Genomic DNA, 20,335 nt, shown 5'->3' with positions numbered 1-20,335 from the left:
TGTGACCACTAGATCCTGGACGTGTCATGTGACCACGTCTAGATCATGGACGTTTCCCTGTTATCACAACCAAATGATACCTAAGCTTGTGTTTTAATGATTACTTGCGTACGTCCTTTCATACTACAGAAAATGCATCTGACTGATTTCTGTAAAAACTTCCCGTATTTCTTGAATAACGTTTGAATAACCTTCGTCAGGTTCACTCGGGGCAAAGCGTGTCTAATGTGAAACAAACAAATGTTTTGAGAGCTTTAAAACCAAAATGGCCTTAACTCGATAGAACAGCCAATACATATGTTTTGAGCAATCTTATTGTATTGCATACTATCATATGTATTGCTATTTTACGTTTACGAAGTGGTTTTAACAAATTTCCTGAGGTACAAATGTCATTTCAAAAGATTTTCTTTTAAACAAGAAGTAATGGGACGTATACACGTTTACTTTTTAATGATTGAATGAAATTTAATGTTATGACATTGTTCAGCATAGCAAACATCTGAATTATGCAATTATAATGGGTATGTTTTAAAAATTGTTCAATGTAAAATCGAATTCAAATCTGATGCTTAAAAACTCGAACTATAAACCTAAATTATTTTACCTTTTAAGAGGAAGTGTTAAGTCAATTAGGACAATTTTTAACTGTCGTTTCACATGCAACTATTTAATGGAAATCTCAACAGGGAAGCACGTGTACGATCGTTTTCTAATGGCTGTTGAATTATCAAATATAATTTAAAACAATTACGTAACGTTTGGTGTCCTGAACTCCTCGGATATTATGTTTAGATACATGTCCCGATATAACTCTTTTTCTAATACATTTTGATTGTATTAATCACATAAATAGTAACAGCAACAAGCTCGTGCCCTCAATTGTCATTAATTAACATCAGAAGACCATGTTTTGTAATGAATATTGTCCATCTCTTCTGTGCAATCTCCATTAAAAGTTAAATCTACAAATCGGAAACGGTGAAGAAACGCCGGAAAGAAGGAATTAATCGCTAATTGATAGGCGATGTTCAGAGAATAAATTACATTGTTAAATACATGATTTGAATGTAGCATTTATTATAATCAAATGATCCTACGGCTTAACATTGATAGGAGTAGTAGCTGACGTCGACACGGTCAAATTATTTATGGTATAAATTTACCAATTTACACGTTTGCAATCTTATTGACATCTAGAGAGGAACTATAAGACAGTGCTTAAAACTGATACCGGGTTGAAATCAATCATTACATTCTGAATACGGGTACCAGCTTTATCTGTTGCTAACTGCCAGTGAGTTTGTGGGTATCCCAACTTCAAGGTGCCCGGACATATAATAATGAAACATAGATTTGTATTTATTGTCTTCTGTGCTGGACTTTGCTGCCTTGTGACCGGAGTACCATTAAACTCGTTATTATCAAGGTAATTATTTTTCTATAATTCTATTTAGCTTTTTTTATCACATGAAGTACATCAACTATTAACTCTAAAGTGAAAAAAATAGGATTTAAAACAAAAGTTTTTTTATTTGTCATTATGTGAAAGTTACAGCTCATTTCGTTGTGAAGTTAATTCCAATGTGTTTGACTCGTTTTCCCGGAATATCATGCAATTGTTCAAAAGTTTTATTAATAAAGCATTCAAAATTTTTGGTAGTTTCAACAATACAAAGTCATGTAAATTTCCAATGTTATCAGGTACCTTCGCGTATCAAGAATTTGGAAAATCAAGAACATAAAACGCGTCGAGCACCAAAACCACAAAGTTTGTTTAAGTGAAAACAGGAACATATATATTGACTAAATATATATACTGTTCCCAGTTGAAAATAATTCTTAAGAATAATTAATATTGCTTATAAAGAATAATTAATATTGCTTATATAAAGCTTTCATTAGCCCTATAAAGCTGTAGAGAATGGATCAACACAACCATCTGAAAGCAAGTAAGGGCACACACAAACTATAGTGTTTGATTTATTTCCCCAAAATTCGACAAATGTTTATTTAGTGTTTTGCAAGGCCAAAAAAACAGTCTATGTATACGTTATTTTATATCATATATAGGTTATAAGACGTTTTAAAAAACGGACAATTAAGCGACTGACCAAAATGTCAATTTATAAAACGCAATCAGTCCAAATTACATTTGACAAAAATAGTCAATGGTGCTTTTAATTCTTACATGGGTTGTTGCCTCAGTTGGTATAGACTAAACATTTTATTTGCGTGAAAATCAAACAACAGAATAAGCAGCATAAGCGTAAACTTTAAAAGTGATTATTGTACAATAACTTCACAAGAAAAGAGTTTAGAATATTTTTTCTGCTGTTGTCCATATGTATGTTCTTAAAATTTAGTTATTTTCTGTTGTTGTCTATATCATGCATTCTAAAAATTAAATTCTTTTCTGCTGTGGTCTATTTATTATATCAGTTCTGTTATTCTTTTTATTATCCTGTTGTGTTCCATAAAATCAATTCTGAAAATTTTTTCTGCTACGGTCCTAAATACACCGATTTGTTATGATGTTGTCAATTTCTTTTGATACATGTATATATTTACAATATTCGTCTGCAATTCAGTCCTCTGGCCTTTGTTAGTCGTGTAAGATATTTTATTTATTTTCTTTGATATATTTCGGAGTTTAATATGAAGTTCATTATCACTGAACGTTTTTGTTTAGGGGGAAGCTGAAGCACGCCTGCTGATTCGGGATTTTCTCACTGTATTGAAGACCCATTGGTGGCCTTCGGCTGTTATTTGCTCTTTGATCGGGTTGTTATCTCTTTGACATATTCCCATTTCCATTCTCAATTTTATCAAGTGTAAAAGATGCGGAAGCATTAAATTTTCTTTGTTCTTCCCTCAGAAGGATTTGAAACACATTTTGTGTCATCGTGGCAATACCATATACACTATGTCCAGCGACCGATATCAATCGCTTAACTAAGCTGCATATATGGCAACCGACTAGTTGTCCAGAATAGTCCCAGTATAAAATGACCTTTTTGATGGAATTCATAAGTATTCACATAATTGCACGAATCAACACTTTATTCCAACACTGCTTTTATTGCAAAGGTAATACTTTAGTACAACGGCGAAAATTACTTATTGAAAAAGTTCAAAGCCCGAATAAATGGATTTTAAATTAATACCAAATCATACAAGTTTACGTATGATTCCGGAATCACCATTAGTGATACAATTATCGAAGTTATATAAACGGGAAGAAACCGATTATTTTATGTTTATTTTCCGTGTACTGAAGGAACACACTGCGTTGTGCTGTTTTCTTAATGTAAAGAACTGTTATGTTTACACAGTTATTAAAAAGTATCATTAATCTTTGACGTTAGAAAAGTCAGTGTTGTCAGAATTTTCAAATCATCAAAATACTACTGTCATTTTTCAGTTTTGAAATCTTCAAAATTAAAAAAGTCAATATGCTTTTGTAAATGTTAATGATTTCATTAGTTATGTTTACAACGAGGACTTTGAGTCAATGATCACATCTTCAGTAAATATTAATTTATAAAATCAATTTGCCGCCTTTAATTGACATTTTGTTAAAATGTCATCTTCTTGAACTTTTTCATTATACTAGAAATGTGCTTACTTAGAAACATGTCAAGAGAAGGCACATGATATGGAACCTTTGAAATACTAGATATTTCAAAACTGAATGAACCGAATGACAGGAAAAGGTTAATGAATTATTTTAAACGTCAAGGAATGGAGGGTTGATACGACAACAACACAATAACCGTCAAGTACTTCCTTAACTACTATTTTCAGACTTTTTGAAATGTTTGAGATAAATTGTAATGATCCCCTCGGTTCAGTTGCCGTTAATGTCTCTTCTACCTTTTTTTACTACACTTCCTTACAACTTTACTACTAGTAACAGATGTTTTCCGAATTTTGGTAATGCTGCTTTAAATTCAATAAACATTTAAGCTTTGTATAACCGAACAAATTATAAAATCAGGAATTTTGTTAACACAAATTGCTTTAAAGAAATTTTAAAACCAAAAAGATTTTAAATAACTGCTTCTTATATTGGTAAACCAAAACTTTGTCAGGAGCAAACTTTCATGCACTCACCCCTCCCCCAAACAGAAAAAGAGTAATCAAAGACTGCTCTATTAGTGTTAAGCATAAGGGAATTTAAAACCAAGAAATTGCATTTTTATCCACATTATCATAGTTTTACTCTAAATAACAATTAAAAACGGGAGAATATATCCAAACACCACACGTTTAAGAATGTCAGACAAATCAAAACCAATAATAAACAAGATGAACAGATAAATTGCAGTCCATGAAACACTGTACAGAAACATTTAGCAACACAAAGCAATATTTATTTATCGTATTTAATCACGACTATTTCAGGAAGTGTTAAGTTATAATGGGAAGCGCACAAAATTGAGCGTACAACACATTAATGAATAGGGGTTGACATTCTTCATGACGTCAACAATTGTAAAATCTCTGGTTTTGCTTTTATATCTTGTATACAATGAAGATTGGTCAGGCTAAAATCTTATATCATAGATAGATTTTAAACTGGGCTCTATCCAGTTCGTTTTAATCTGTGTGTAGACTTTATCATCATTCAAACGTTTTCGTCGTGCGCAGTACATGTAACAAAAGATATTACAGGATTGCTGTATGTCAGAAATGCTCTTAGAAAGTTTGCTATGTATAATTTATTATTTATGTAGGTGAACACCGCTTTCCTTTACATTTATGCTTCGATTTCCTGCAAATATGTGCGATTAATATACTTGTAACGTATAATTTAGATCCCGAAAAATGCTCTATCATTTTGTATGTTTGAGTATACTTAATGCAAAAGTAGACCCTTTCAATAAAAAAGAAAGAAAAGAACAACAGAATTTACGCAATAAACAATATCACACATAGCTGAGAGGGTGACAGCACAGATTGTTACCCCGAGAAAACATGAGTCGCAGCCGAAGCCGATGTTGACAATATTCTTTCGATGGGTACCAATCTGCTTTATCACCCTTTCAGTTATGTATTATTCAATCAATATAAAAAAAGAAGATGTGGTATGATTGCCAATGAGACAACTATCCACAAAAGACCAAAATGACACAGACATTAACAACTATAGGTTACCGTACGGCCTTCAACAATGAGCAAAGCCCATACCACATAGTCAGCTATAAAAGGCCCCGATAAGACAATGTAAAACAATTCAAACGAGAAAACTAATGGCCTTATTTATGTAAAAAAATTAACGAAAAACAAAAATGTAACACATAAACAAACGACAACCACTGAATATACAGGCTCCTGACTTGGGACAGGCACATACATAAATAATGTGGCGGGGTTAAACATGTTAGCGGGATCCCCCCCTAAACCTGGGACAGTGGTATAACAGTACAACATAAGAACAAACTATCAAAATCAGTTGAAAAAGGCTTAACTCATCAGATGGACTAAAATATAAGTGGACGTGGCCGGGTAATTATAAGTATACTGAATATTCTATCATTATTGTGTTTACTACATTTATGTACATAACAAAATTATTAGAAAGAACAGCACTAGTGAAACAAGATATATATATTTGTGTTTGACAAACTACGAAGAAAAAAGTTTCGAGGCCAACACATAGAATTTGGGCGTTCAATTTATCTTTAATTTATTCATTTATGTAAATTCAACTCATTGTCCTTTAAATTTTCGAATTTTGATTGATCTGTATGAGGGAGCGACATTCAAAAAATGTTCTGTCGCTGAGCTATGGGATAGAGTAAATTATCCCCGTCGTATTAGTCAATCAAAATCTGACATTTACACTTGAAGTAAAATGATATCCAGGATTCTCGCAGCTAATCTGTAAATCGAGGAACATTTACAATAGAAACCATTCATCGCACATCTTGGACTGTTATACCAATTGAAAATTTAATCGATGTATGGTACTTAATAACAAAAGAAGAAACTTTTTACCCATTTTGATTTATGGAAACATGAATTATATGATATTTATAGGCCATCTTAAAATGAAAGTCAAACTAAAATGTGACTATAAAGCAATTAGTTATAATTTATTGTATCACTCATAACACAATTTGAGAATTATACAAATAAAAACCGGAAGATATAATATTATTGAATTTAGAGTTATTAGAGCATGATACTAATTTACTGCATTCATACATTGCAAGGTTCTTTTGGATAAAAGCGTTCTGACCGTATGCAGACAGCCCACGTTACCTTTATTATATGAAAACAGAATATATGAGTAGTAGGAATGTCACTTTCTTGTTAAATCTAAGAAACGTTAGGCAGATAAGACCAGAACAAGACTTATACGATGGAACTAGCAATTCACCAATATTTTGTATCCGATGCGCTTTTTGGGAACATTGGAAAACAAGGGGATTAAAATTACATAGCTATGTAAATGATCGAAAGAGACCTTAAATATAAGTTTGTCTAAGGTTAACTTGTCTGATGAAAACAAACTCTTAATATATCAACATAGAGTTTTAAGAAAATTTAATGTATTTGGTAAATCATATCAGTACCTTTCTTTTCAACAATACTTAAATGAAACACTCACTAACAACGTAGGTCATGTGTTTCAATGACCTGGTTTATCTGGACTTTCATAATTTTGGTTTCTTATTTCCTAGTTTTTGAGAAAAGGCAATGATTTCGTAATAGGCCGATATCTTTATAAATAATCGAATGCACTGTGTAGACAATTTTCCAGCATGCCAGACAGTCCTCCATGTTTGAATTTTCTATGACATTTCATATATCTACGGAGCATGGACTTTTTCGTTTCATAAAAGTAAGATACTGTATTATGGTATCATGATTTGATATATGGATTTGAGCTTTGCAATATTGGCAATACATTGTGAGCGATTTTCATATTTGACAGGCAGTCCCTTCCTAACTAATTAATAATAACGCGACACATAAAACGATAGAACGAACATAAGGAGCAACGGTGGAACATTACTTTAATTAGATTTAGTGGCTTTCAATTTGAAGAAACTGTTTATTTTTTTTACATTAATATTTCATGTATGTTAACACCTTTATGTTCCTGCGAAGGTTTGAATGCATGAAAATGAAAAAAAAAGTGTTTTCGTACTTTCGGTGCATTATAATGATTTTTTCGTGTTCAGCCCCTTTCACCTACTCATATGTGCACTAAGCATCTACGATGAACTTGCGATGAAAAAAGGAAGGCTTAGTAACATGAATCCCACTTAAAATTGGGGTGATATCAGGTGCTCCGGTAGGATGAACATATCCTACTTCACTAGTAGCATTTACCTATACTTTTTTTTAATACACTTTGAACTTCTAATAAACGAAATAAATACAATGCAAATCGTCAAACTGGCGAATTGACAAATACCCTACTCATAGTTTGCATACCGACATAGTTTTGAGTGACTAAAAAAACCTTTACACAGGGATGATAAAAAGGCGTAAAAGATATTCAAAGGACTAAAATGTGCAACTAAACGATAAAATTGAAATACAAATGTAAGCCTACAATACAGAAAAAATCCGATAAATTGTATTAAAATTTTACTTATTTAATTCATTTCTTAAATTTATAGTTATTTTAAGTAATTTCAATGCTTTTCTTTTCATTTAATTTGTCACCAAAAGCTCTCCATACACACTTGACTTTTCAAGAACAAAGTAACGCCGAGGCGTGCTGTTGAGTGGGAAGTCAAGTTATTGTGTTAAAACAAGACAAAGTATCTATTTGAAGAAGTTCCACTTTACAGACATACACGATTTTGACACACTGTCCTTTTTGCGTTTTAAAGATAAATGTCAACTATTTAGATATGATTAATAAAAATAGACATAGAAGCCGTACATTGACCTATTATGGTTTAACTTTTTTTTAAATTGTTATTTGGATGGAGAGATGTCTCATTGGCACTCACAACACATCTTCCTATATCTATATATTAAGAAAACTGGAATCATTGCGTTTACCATATCAGCAAACATTAGTTTTAGACATTTAACATTTGATTGTTTTCTCACAAAAAAATCGACATTCAAATGGGTACCAACTTTTCTTCTGGTCTCTTTGACTCAATCTTTATTTGTTGCGGGCATTTTTAGTGTCAACATATTAAATGACATACGCAATTCGGAAAAAGTCTAAAACATACATGCATAATTTGACGGAAACCTACTAAATAACATACACAATTTGGCATACACATCACTTGAAGATTGAAAAGAAGATTTTTTTTTTAAATACTGTTACTGTTTATACATATTTGTTTGGTTTTATAGTGATATATTACACTGTGTCTAAACCACACCGGCAAAATTTGTTCGGACCCAATCGTATCTAACATCCGGCACAATTTGTCAATATAATGGAATTTTATGTGACTATCGAATTTTAATTTGTATCTTTCTGTAGAAAAAAAATCACTGTTTGTATTTCCAATCAACGTTGAAAAAGAAGTTAGTTTTGCAATTTTTTAAAACTTAACAGTCGTTTAAATCTACTAAAGATATCTGCACAAGAGCTGATTTCATTTTCATTAAAAATCAAAGAGACAATTGGAACATTTAGACCTTCTTTCCTTTGAACATTCGAGGAATTTATGAAAGAGCTGACACTTTGTCTTTTTATTTTTTAGTTCGAAAATTGAGCAACACATTCTTCTAATGTAATGTGTTGTTCACAAATCGTTGTCAATATAACGGAATTTTATGTGACTGTCTTACAAGTGAGAGTTTTAGCTAGCTATCATACCATGTTTGATCCATCATTTGTCTTCAAAAAGATATGACTGTACCAAGTCGTTTAATGTGTCTGAGCCAGTGATTTTGCCATTTGATTTGTAACTTTCCGTTTAATATTTTCCTCGGAGTTAGGTATTTTTCAGAATTTACTTTTTACTGGCTCTCGTACTTTAAACAATTCCCCAGGAATAGTTATACAGAAACACATTTTGTCGTTGTGTTTACCAGTATTCAACAATTTTCGTAACAAAGACATGCCTTTAACAAGTTAAGATTATGATTATTGTTTTACATTCGTTCGATATATTTTGCCATTTGATAAGGGACATTTTTTTTTAAATTTTCCTCGGAGTTCGGTATTTTGTTATTTTACTTATTATAAGAGGAACTTATTTCGAATCTATGGTTATATATTTAGCTTGTATAAGATGAAAATGAGAAAACTGCAAATTTCTGACAGTAACTGGTACTCGAACAGTAGTGTTTTTGTTTCGCACGACTGAATCACTATCGTAAATTCGATTGTCTTGTCTGGTGTGTATCAAATTATTCGACACTCGGACTTAATGTCAAACAGCTTATCCATAGTGTGAAATATATCACAATTGACATGTCCAAATAAGAAATTTACATTTAACGTATCAGATTCTTTATTTTAAGGTTTTCCTAACCCAATCTGACAATTAAAACTAAACGCAAATCTATTAAATTTAAATGATTTGACACTAAATTTCGACGTAACATGAAGACTACAAAATAAACTTGTCATGAGCAGCAATTTTCAGTAATTAAATTACTACTTTACATGTCTCAGTGCTGGTTTAACAAGATTTTATATTAAACAATCGGTTTACAAGTAATGAAATGTAGAAATGTTCATAAAATAAGTAAATCGAATTTTAATTTGCGTCTTTGTAGAAAAAAATCACTGTTTGTTTTTCCTATTATTGTTGAAAAGAAGTTGGAATTACTTTTTTTTAAAACAAATGGTCGTTTTAATCTTCTTTAGATATCTGCACCAGATCTGTTCTCATTTTTATTAGAATAAAAAAGACAATTGTCACATTTAGACCTTCATCTCTTAGAACATTCAAGGAATTAGAAAAAAATCAATCTTTTTTTCGCGTAGATTGATGCTAAAAAAATAGTGATTATGTTTTTCTCTTTCTCCCCCCCCCCCCCCCCCCATTTAAGTGCTGACACTTTTGTCCTTTTATTTTTATGATAAAAAATTGAGCAACAAATTCTTTTAATGTAATTCAATGTAGAACAGTGGGAAAAGTGTTCAAAAATTTCATACCTTATGCATTTGTATAAAAGGAATGTTATTTAACGTGCATTACCATTCAATAACACCATTTTCACATTTCACAATATAATCAAACATTATATAAAATGATATTCATACATTTGTACTTGTGAGGGGAATTTAAACATGAGATTTAAATTTCTCCCCCTTTTATATAAAGACTGTTCAAAATATATTTAATACTAGTGTATGTACACTGATTACTGGGCGAATGAGAATACACAAATGCTGTTTTATATTTCTTGGTAAATTTTGTCTTACAAACAATAAGCGGTTCCATTGATTAAGTGGTAGTAATTCAACAATTTTTGTTTACCTCTATCCACAATAGACCAAAGGATATAATAATCTCTCACCATAAACTATCGGAATACAAAGTGCAATGATATCAATATTATATTTGACCAGTGTAAATATTTCAAGATATCATTATTTTGTTTTTGTGCTGTTATTATAAACATCATGCTGTCGTTACAATGAAGAAAACGCTGCAATAATGGAATTCACATATAAATAAGAACATATAATCTTTTCCATGCAATTAAATTCCCAGTCGGGTTTATTAAATTGTCTGGTAAGGAGGTATGATATTGTCAATAAGCTACTTCCCTCGCATGGTATTGTTTTCTTTTAATCATGTTAACATATAGTTCATGGAGATAAAAAAAACTACCATGTCCACGTAAAGGAATAATGCATTCTTCTTGTATAAAATAAACCAGTCTGTAGATCAAATTGAGAAGTACAGCGGTATTTTATTTCTCAACACAATTGTTTTTAACAATATGTAGATTTTTTGTTTGATTTAATTTCTGTTGTTATAGTTTGATTGTTATAGTTTGATTGTTATTTATACATGATTGTATGCATACTTGAAGCCATAAAACCAACAAGAACTGAAATAAAAACAGTATAACGCTGTAAACAGGCATTTTCTTCATTTTAATTTATACAAAATGCATTAATTTATTCTGAAATTTGCAAATGGCAAAATCAAAAGATCAAACACATCAAACGAATGGATAACAATTGTCATATTCTTTACTACGTAATACATTTTCTTATGTAGACAATGGTGGATGAAACCTTGTTTTATTGATACCTAAACATCTCACTTGTATGCCAATCGCATAAAATTTCTTTTTATTAAACAAGGATGTGTGAACAAAACAAACAGACATAACAAATAAAACCTAACAAGGCAAAAAGGAAAGAGCGCAGAAAATACCAAATATTTTTTCTGTCTCAAAAATGAAAGAAGAACAGACAATGCCCTCTCGAAAAACGACAAAAGACAATTAATAGTCTACAAAATACAACAAAGAAACCAAAAGATAGGTCGTATCGCACATGGCATTTTCCCTTTAATATTATAGTTGTGATTTTAGTTTGAAACAAAATTACTCGAGTTGCCAAATTTATAAGCTATTCTCAAATTTATACCAAATTTTTCTATGAAAATTACACAATGTTTATATTTTTATTCTAAACATTTTACATTCAGATAAAACCAAACAGATATAATTACAAAAAAGATATTTCTTATGAGCGTTAACAGGTTAATCAATTATCAGTGAGAAGCAACTGTTCCTTTAAAGGGGCAACAATTTAAATGTTTTTTTTTTAATTGAAAGTTATAATCAACATATATATTAAAATGCTACGGCAAAATATAATGATCAAGAATGGGATTTTTTTTATAATGGGCAATGTATCAAAGAGACAACAACCCGACCAAAGAACAGAAAACAGCCGAAGGCCATAATGGGTCTTCAATACAGCGAGAAAATCCCGCACACGGAGGCTTGTTTCAGCTGGCAATTATTTATTTCAAGCAACAAGTTATCCCCCCCCAAAAAAAAGATTTCCACATAAGTATTTCATATTTACTTTTAAGAACGTCATACGATTATCAATACGTTTGTACATTTTGGACTAATCGAAAATTTAATTTATTTGTTTTAGGGAACGGCGACATTTTGCAGAGTTCAAAACAACAGATTATGCCACAAGAATAGCATTAGAAAGACAGTTCAGTAAATGTCGGTTGATAGGTTGTGGATTGGTGGATATAGTTGCAAGGTAGGCGTAACTGTTGAAAAGGTGGAGATTAATTTAGGTTATACACGAAACTGTACCACGTTAAATGTTAAGGAAAAGGTTTACAAAGGGTGTTCAATTTTGACTGTTTAAATATCCGAAATTGGTAATGTCATTATAAAAGATGGGTGAAGATAAAACGGGGACTTTCAAACTCATAGATCGAAAATAAACTGACAACACTATAGCTAAAAACGAAAAGGACAGAAAAACAATAGTGCACAAAACACATAGAAAATTAAAGACTGAGCAACACGAACCCCACACATAAATTGATGTGGATATAATTACAAAACCAATACGTCAAGGGCCATAACGTCACTGTAATAGTGATTTTGCTGTCACTTTATGATAATGCAATTTTTAAGCGGCAATTTTGAATTACATAGCTAATGCTATTGAACGTGTCGTTACCCTAGGCTATCAGTACAACCAGCACTTATGTGTGCACAATAAAAACCTTCGATTCGTTTCTTAAGGTAAATTGACTGTTCATACATTTTTTGTTATTTTGGAACACTTTTTGGAATACAGCTTCATGCGTATGTTGTTCAACTTACGAACTTTTATGTTTTACGTAGTGCATTCCATTTTATTTGATTGGAGTGCCACTTAGGAGTAGAAACCCGTGCAAGGAGTACCAACATACGGTTTTTTGATAGGAAATATAAAGAGTGTTAACATATTTTCCAATAAAAATTATATGAAAAAGTAACTAACCATGCATGCATTGTTTATTCATTGAAAATCCAAAATTGTATAAAATATTTTCAGTAAACAAGGCAGGATGCTCTTAATTAAACTACAATCCAGGGTCATAACATAAAAGTAAATAAAAGAAATAAATAGAAACAAATCTGTATCAACTTTGTTTAAAAAAAATTCAACTGCGGTTTCATTTTTGAATTCTTAATTAATTCTCGATTGCAATGACTGGCTTCCATGTTATGACACTTTACTTATATTAATCAATTTAACTTTTTTCAACTTGGTTTATTTTACAATTGCACAACTGTTATAATTGACTATTATATTATAACTTAACCGATTGACTTAGATAATTACAAACATTAAATGATTTTAATAAAGTAGGTTTTTCTTCCATATCGTCAAAGTACCATATTACATCACATACAATAAGTGTTGATAGATAAATGAAAAGTAGATAAGTTCGTTAATACAGATTTATATATCAAGGCCATTTATACTACGAAACACCTGCTTTTACGTCAAAGAACTTATCAGATTTTTAATCGTGCTTTTAAACCACCAATAACTATGTATGTGGTCCTATTAAGTGTTTTTATTATCTGTTTAAATGTGTGAATTTACTACTTAATCTTGTCTGTCTGGTTCGATTAGATTATCCATCATCTCCTTTGTTTACAAGTTTAATCTCTTTACTTTGTACCAGTTTTCTGTGTAACAGTGCACAAACAGACGTTTTAATATTGGATTCAGGCGTATTAATCTCTAATCCGACGTTATGACCTAGATTCTTAACAGGTGTATTGCAATTCTATCGCTGGATTACTGATAAGGAAAGATTATCGCGAGGATAAATTACTCTAATCAAAACTCGTTAGTAATTTGAAGGTTCCCCAGTGAATGTTAGCAGTATTTCGTAAAACAATATATCAATAATAAATTAAAGACGTCACAAACTAGTCAGATTTTGTTCTAAGTGAAAATATAGGTGACCTTATTTTATGTTTTGAATTTTTTATTTGTATCGCCAGGCAATAAAAAAAGCCATTCAAAATTAATATACATTTTTTTCAGTATAGAATTGATTGAACTGCCAACTTTAATACGTTATAAATATGAATTATTCTCATTGAAAACGGCCAGTAAAGAGACTTAGTTTGTGATTAAACTATATATAACAACATCTGAGAGCAAAATATAAAAAAATCACAAAAATAATTAACTCCGAGGAAAATTTAAAACGGAAAGTCCCTAATCAAATGGCAAAATGAAAACTCAAACTCATCAAACGAATGGACAACAACTGTCATATTCCTGACTTGGTACAGGCATTTTATTGTGCAGAAAATGTGGGATTAAACATGGTTTTAAAGCTTGTTAAATCCTTTCACTTTTATGACAGATACATACAATTTCATTATATCGACACAATTTGTGAACAAACCAAACAGACTTATAAGGTGAAAATGTCAAAAACAAGGGTACAGCAGTCAATATTGTGTAGTCAACGTTGATAAATATACCCATAGTAGTATCATACAAAAACTATCAAAATGTACATGTAGTAAGGGAACCATTGATTTATTTTCCTTGAATCTACTGCAATATGAGCTTGTTATCTTTAATGAGTGTGTACCTTCCTGAGCTTCCAGATGCAAGTTCACTGTTCAATCAAAGATTTTTATTGTATCATTGGTTTACTGTGTAGATTTTTAACGGCTTTTATTTGTGTTGGGACTTCTTCCCTTTACAGTCCCCTTTCCCCTTTTACTCATTTGATTCGTAGTACTTCAAGTATCTTCTGACAATTTATCAACATATGTGGTACGGTCTTACTCTAGCTTTGTTTTATCTATTGAAATGTGTGAATTACCTGCTTAACCTTGTCCTTCCTGATTAGATTAAGCACCTTCTTTTTCATACTGGGTTTTGTTTTTTCTTTGTTCTATGCGCTCAAATAACAGTGCACAAGCAGACAACATAACCTTGTTTTATGGGTTCAGTAATCTGAAAACCGATGTTATGACCTGATTTCCACGGGGCGTTAATCTTTTTCTTATCGATGGATTACTGATAACAGATTACTACAAGGATAAATTAACCCATTTCAAATCACAACATATTTTTTTTCTGACTATTTCTTGGTCATATTTTAGAAAAAGTTATATAATTATGACGTCAGTGTATATCTAGGTGGAAAGCAATAGTTTAAAGTTAGTCACTTCGCTCAATGCACTTGATTTATCTTAATTCAAACAGAGCAATTGAAAAAAATATTAATGTGAAATACAGTAGGTTTGGTTTTCAAATATTATATTACTTCATATCATATGATATTGAAAAACTTACACTTGAAGCTCTAATGAAAAATCATTTGAAAGAACAAGTTTCATTTAAAACACAATTAGACACCATAGTCACAAATATTGGCATCCGTATGTAACATGTTTAAATAATTGACGATTACAAAGTGGATAAATGCATCAAAAACAATTAATTGATTTCTACAAGAGACAAAAAGTTTAATCTGTTTTTACTGAAAGTCATTTACATTTAGTTGTGTTATGATTAAACAAATGAACTGCGATTGGAAACACGTAAGAAATATGTTATCTATCTTGAGAACAGATTCATAATTAGTGCATACACTAATAATTTGAATTCATTATTTTTTCGCACAAGTATCGTTCTTAATAACTAGTCCTCAGTCATCAAATACGGAAGATTAAGTAACTTACAATTCTGGACATGAAATATTATACCACACCTTTGCTGAATTATAAAAATGTTATTGTTGTTGGCATGCAAACTTGTAATAAAGGCCTCAAAAATTCTATTTTAAATGATGTTCTAATTCTTATTTAAGCATGAACGTAATCTATACCATTAATAGCTACAAATTAGCAATGGGTTGAACAAGAGCAATTTGTAAATAAGTACATGCTCTATGAATTATGTGGCGGTTCAAGCAAAACGTTAACTCGATTTGAAGCAGTTATCAAAACTTATGTTGCATTTGTGTTCTGTATAGCAATATAACGGAACCAAGCTATTGGTAAATAATTTAAACAAATAACACACTTTAATCAGTAAACTCCTCAGGAAAGTAGATGACATACTGACAATTCATTGGCAAAACAACCCTAACGTTAAAAGGTCAATCAAAAATCTAAAGTTTGCGAAACACAACATAGAAAACTGAAGTCCAAGTACAATTAAACTGGTTTAAACCTTTGATCAGTCCTGGTGCTCAAGATGGGTACAATGAAACAGATTTAAAACTTAAAAGACAAAGTAGAGCTCTGAATATAACTGCAAAATTATAGGAATTTCCTTTAAAAGACGGTATCAATTTGTTTTCACTGCCGTAATTGTAAAGGGCAGTCACATAAAATTAATTTAATTTTTGTTATATTTTGACTCATGGGTTCAATAGAGTTTTAACGATATATTAAAATAATTTCTACAAAATAAAAGAACCATGCCTACTTTAAATGGACTAAAAAGGATTTTAAAGGGTAACCGAGGGTAAAAATATAGTAACTGAGGTGCTAATCCGGCAATGTTTTAAGGCGAGGGAGTGGGGGTTACGTTTATAGCATTAAACGCTTAACTGATTGCAAGAAACAAAACTTTTTCACCCACTTTGGGCATTTTATTTCATACATCCGTTCAGTGAAATAATCTGCAATCAGTTATGCAACGTCGTAATATCAATTTTATGATAAAAATATAGTCACAGTTATTATTATATCGTTCTTGTTTGTATTTCAGTGGGAAAAAGAAAAGAAATAGCCCTTTTGTTGGACAGTTTTCAGACGAAAAAAGACAGTATCTGATATCAAAAATTTTAGAAAAAGCAAGAGAATGAAAAGAAAAACAAACAAAGAGTAAGTTGAATCAGGATTTGGAAAATAGGTTTATACTATTAGGAATAGGAAATAAACAGTGTTTTGAATATATGTAACATGTATATGTTACATACATGTGTTAAACATGTTTTTTTTATAGAGTTTAACACCTAAAGTGTTTGATTACAACATGTTGAGCTATCACAAGTTACTTTCGAAATGTGTTTGATTTTGAATAAAAAATGTATAAGTAAACCTCACTTCTATTATACAAGTTATAGGCAAATGAATTATTTAAAATTTGTGTTAATTTATACCATTCAATAGAGAAAATTTTCGTCCGGTGGATTTCACACAAAGATACAAAAATAAAAAAATTGTCAAATCGGGTTACGAGGAAGAATAGCACACGGAGAAATGTCTTGAGCCTAATTGATTAACCGTTTCATTGCTTCATCGTTATGACTAACTATTTACACAAAATTTTCCTTCTGATTTTTAATGTGTTGGCGATTGTTTTTGTTGCACTTCGCCGTTCCGTTATTTTCCTCTCATAGTTTTCACGGTATAAGTTTGTAACCCGGAATTGTTCCCTCTCAATTAATTTATGACGTTAACACAGAGGTAAACTACGGTTGCTGCTCACAAGGAAGCTATTAAACCAAGAGTTCCAAATGGTGAAGTTGAAATCATCCTTTCGTAAATTTTACGGACGCCATCACGAGTTGGTTGACCGTTATGGAATAATCGTATCACAAATGATATCGGATATGTTCCTTACGTGGCAACTACAATCCCCTTCCCTTTCCTGAATGTGACCTACCGAATTAGACTATTTACCGGATTTGTTATCACATAAGCAACACGACGGGTGCCGCATGTTGAGCAGGATCTGCTTACCCTTCCGGAGCACCTGAGATCACCCCTAGTTTTTGGTGGGGTTCGTGTTGTTTATTCTTTAGTTTTCTATGTTGTGTCATGTGTACTATTGTTTTTCTGTTTGTCTTTTTCATTTTTAGCCATGGCGTTGTCAGTTTGTTTTAGATTTATGAGTTTGACTGTCCCTTTGGTATCTTTCGTCCCTCTTTTAAAGTATATAACCGTTTTATCGAGTTACGGATTGCACACATACTAGACACGTGTTTTGGGAAACCGTATTACGAGAAAAAAAAATTAACACTCATGTCATATGATTATATAATAGGTAGGTTTAATTGTATAGCTGAAAGCTTTTTGTGAAAATGACCGGCATTGAACATCCTAAGTTTAACTTGAATGCATCATTTTATTTATATTTTATTTTATTCTTTTTTAGGTAGGCATGCCGTCCAAGGAACTGTTTGGTTTCTGAAGATTGTTTTTCTTACATCTTTACAATTTCAATAATTATTACACCAAACATTTTGCAGTATTATAAGTTATTTCAAAATGTAGAAATAAAATATTTTACAATTTGCAGAAATTGATATCATGTGTAAAATATCAAATGATTTGATGCCTTTCTTATACAGCTAAGCCTTAATTTAAAAATGTTAATTCTGCAAATTGATATGTCAGGAAAAAAATCCTGTTTTAAAGATATTCATCAATTGTAGATGTACTTTAATCAAACGCTTATTGAGCAATATAATAAATATATATTTTTGGACGAAACTGAATTTGAATGTCATAAACAAATATAAAATGTTAAAATATTTTCTAGCATTTACTTTTGACGAAAACTACATAAAATCGACAGGTATATTGCAAAATTTTGAAACGGGCGTCTTGAAATTCTACTCACGAGGAAAAAAAGTAATTCACTTAATGCAGTAGTGAAATCTATAAAAAGATTTCGCTATATCTTATTAACAATTGGTTTTATATATTTGGAACTTTTAACAATATTTTAATAAAGAAAATTTACTTGTTAATGAAGAATCTCTATTTTCGAGTTTAAAATGATATATAATGAAAAAAAATATTATATTATTCATAAGTTAACGAAATGATTTGTCATGTGTAACAATACGATAGGCACCAAAAAGATCTTTAGTTTATGTATGGGGCCTATAATTGTATGTTTATACAAAAAAAAAGATATATTGAAAAACAAAATTAAAGATGAATGAACATGTTTTGATTCTTTTGTTTTATCTTAAACAAAAACACGACCAATGATTGCGCAAGCCAAACTAATTTCGGTACAAAGCAGAGGAGATCAAAACAAAAATAAAACTTGACACTCTTTACTCTGCTTACTTTCATCAGAAACACTCAAACCAAAGAATTGAAAGCCGATGATGTATGAATATGGAAACACACAAAGATTTATGTGATCAAACAGGGCATACATTACAGCTAAATTAATAAATGGTCAATTTATCATTAAGTAGTTGGAACTAATAAAATAGTCTCTAAATTCATCAATTGAGAATTCAAGAAAGATTTGGTACAAATCATGTCAGAACCGAAGAAGTGACTACTAAGCTGGTGTCTCCCTCGAAGACTGATGGTCCATAAGCAGCGATATCGGTCCTTTAGAAAAATAACACTTGATTAAATTGTATGTGTCCGAATCACTTTTGTGGATTAGCCTTCCCCAGGAACATCCAACTCCAAAAAGACGAAATATGACCAATAAAGGCAATAGTAGTACATCGCTTTTCAATAGTCATGAATCGATTTAACTGGAACAATTTCGGGTCACAAACCGAAACTGAGGGAGACACATCAACTATATGAGGAAACAAAATAGAACCACATAAACACTGAATTGCTAAAATAACAAAAGGGATTTATCTTAGGTCAAACTTACTTAAGGACATTATTTTCATAATAATTTCTCAATTAATAGACAGAGAGTGTATGAAAAATATCACCCTTTTTTTTATTCATGTTTTGTAAATCAATAAGAATTTCGGAATCTAAATCATTTTAACCAAAACACTGACTACTGAGCTGATGAGAGAGAATTACAACCAACATTTAAATTGACCTATTAACAGGGTTTACCTTAACTGGTATTAGCGATTTAAAAGATTTTAATGACATTTTCAAAGCTTCAAGAGCACGAGGAACAGCCTATGAAAATATAATTCAAAGTATATAAAATTTATAAGTTACTTCAAGACTTTCGAAGATAAAGCAAATTATAAATTCATTAAAGAAAGTTAAATGTATAGGAGGTAGGTAAATAGCGTTAAATTAATGAATAATTCGACTTTAAAATGCCCCCTAAAAAACTTTCCTTCAAAATAGATTTTAAACTGATTACCTGTGTTTGTTCTTGAGTACGTCATAAGTTTCAAACCACCACAGTTAGAGTTAAAAAACCAAATAAGGTGTCGGACATGATGTGTATCTGATAAACTGATAAATAGAGAAATACCTGAGTTTGAAATCAACCGGAGAGTCATTTCACTGTTTTGTTTCATTCTTTTTTAAAAAAGGCCATACAGTACAAAATTATCAGAAACGGTCGATAATGTTAACTATTTTAGATGCATGCGTATTTTAATTTGTAAAAAATGGAATGATCGTAGATGTTTAATAAACGTTATATAGAAAAGCAATCTGATGTACA

At 31.0% G+C, this 20,335-nt stretch overlaps 1 protein-coding gene across 1 annotated transcript; it reads left to right on the top strand.

Annotated features, from left to right (window-relative positions):
* The first annotated feature begins 1,202 nt into the window (after positions 1–1,202).
* On the top strand, positions 1,203–18,887 carry LOC139481565 (uncharacterized). The gene is made up of 4 exons (XM_071264982.1): positions 1,203–1,429; positions 12,077–12,193; positions 16,694–16,809; positions 18,086–18,887. The coding sequence occupies exons 1-3, from the start codon at positions 1,344–1,346 to the stop codon at positions 16,788–16,790; spliced, it is 300 nt and encodes a 99-aa protein (XP_071121083.1). The 5' UTR covers positions 1,203–1,343; the 3' UTR covers positions 16,791–16,809; positions 18,086–18,887.
* The last annotated feature ends 1,448 nt before the right edge of the window (positions 18,888–20,335 follow it).

Source organism: Mytilus edulis, chromosome 7, assembly GCF_963676685.1.
Source record: "Mytilus edulis chromosome 7, xbMytEdul2.2, whole genome shotgun sequence".
Taxonomy (NCBI): domain Eukaryota; kingdom Metazoa; phylum Mollusca; class Bivalvia; order Mytilida; family Mytilidae; genus Mytilus; species Mytilus edulis.
This window is presented reverse-complemented; position numbering and strand designations above follow the sequence as displayed.

What these genes read in the sequence shown, in the direction of transcription:
- LOC139481565 (XM_071264982.1), top strand. Translation starts at nt 1,344, where the DNA reads ATGAAACATAGATTTGTATTTATTGTCTTCTGTGCTGGACTTTGCTGC. An exon ending in TTAAACTCGTTATTATCAAG is followed by an intron (nt 1,430 to 12,076) that starts GTAATTATTTTT and finishes TATTTGTTTTAG; the next exon opens with GGAACGGCGACATTTTGCAG. An exon ending in TTGGTGGATATAGTTGCAAG is followed by an intron (nt 12,194 to 16,693) that starts GTAGGCGTAACT and finishes TTTGTATTTCAG; the next exon opens with TGGGAAAAAGAAAAGAAATA.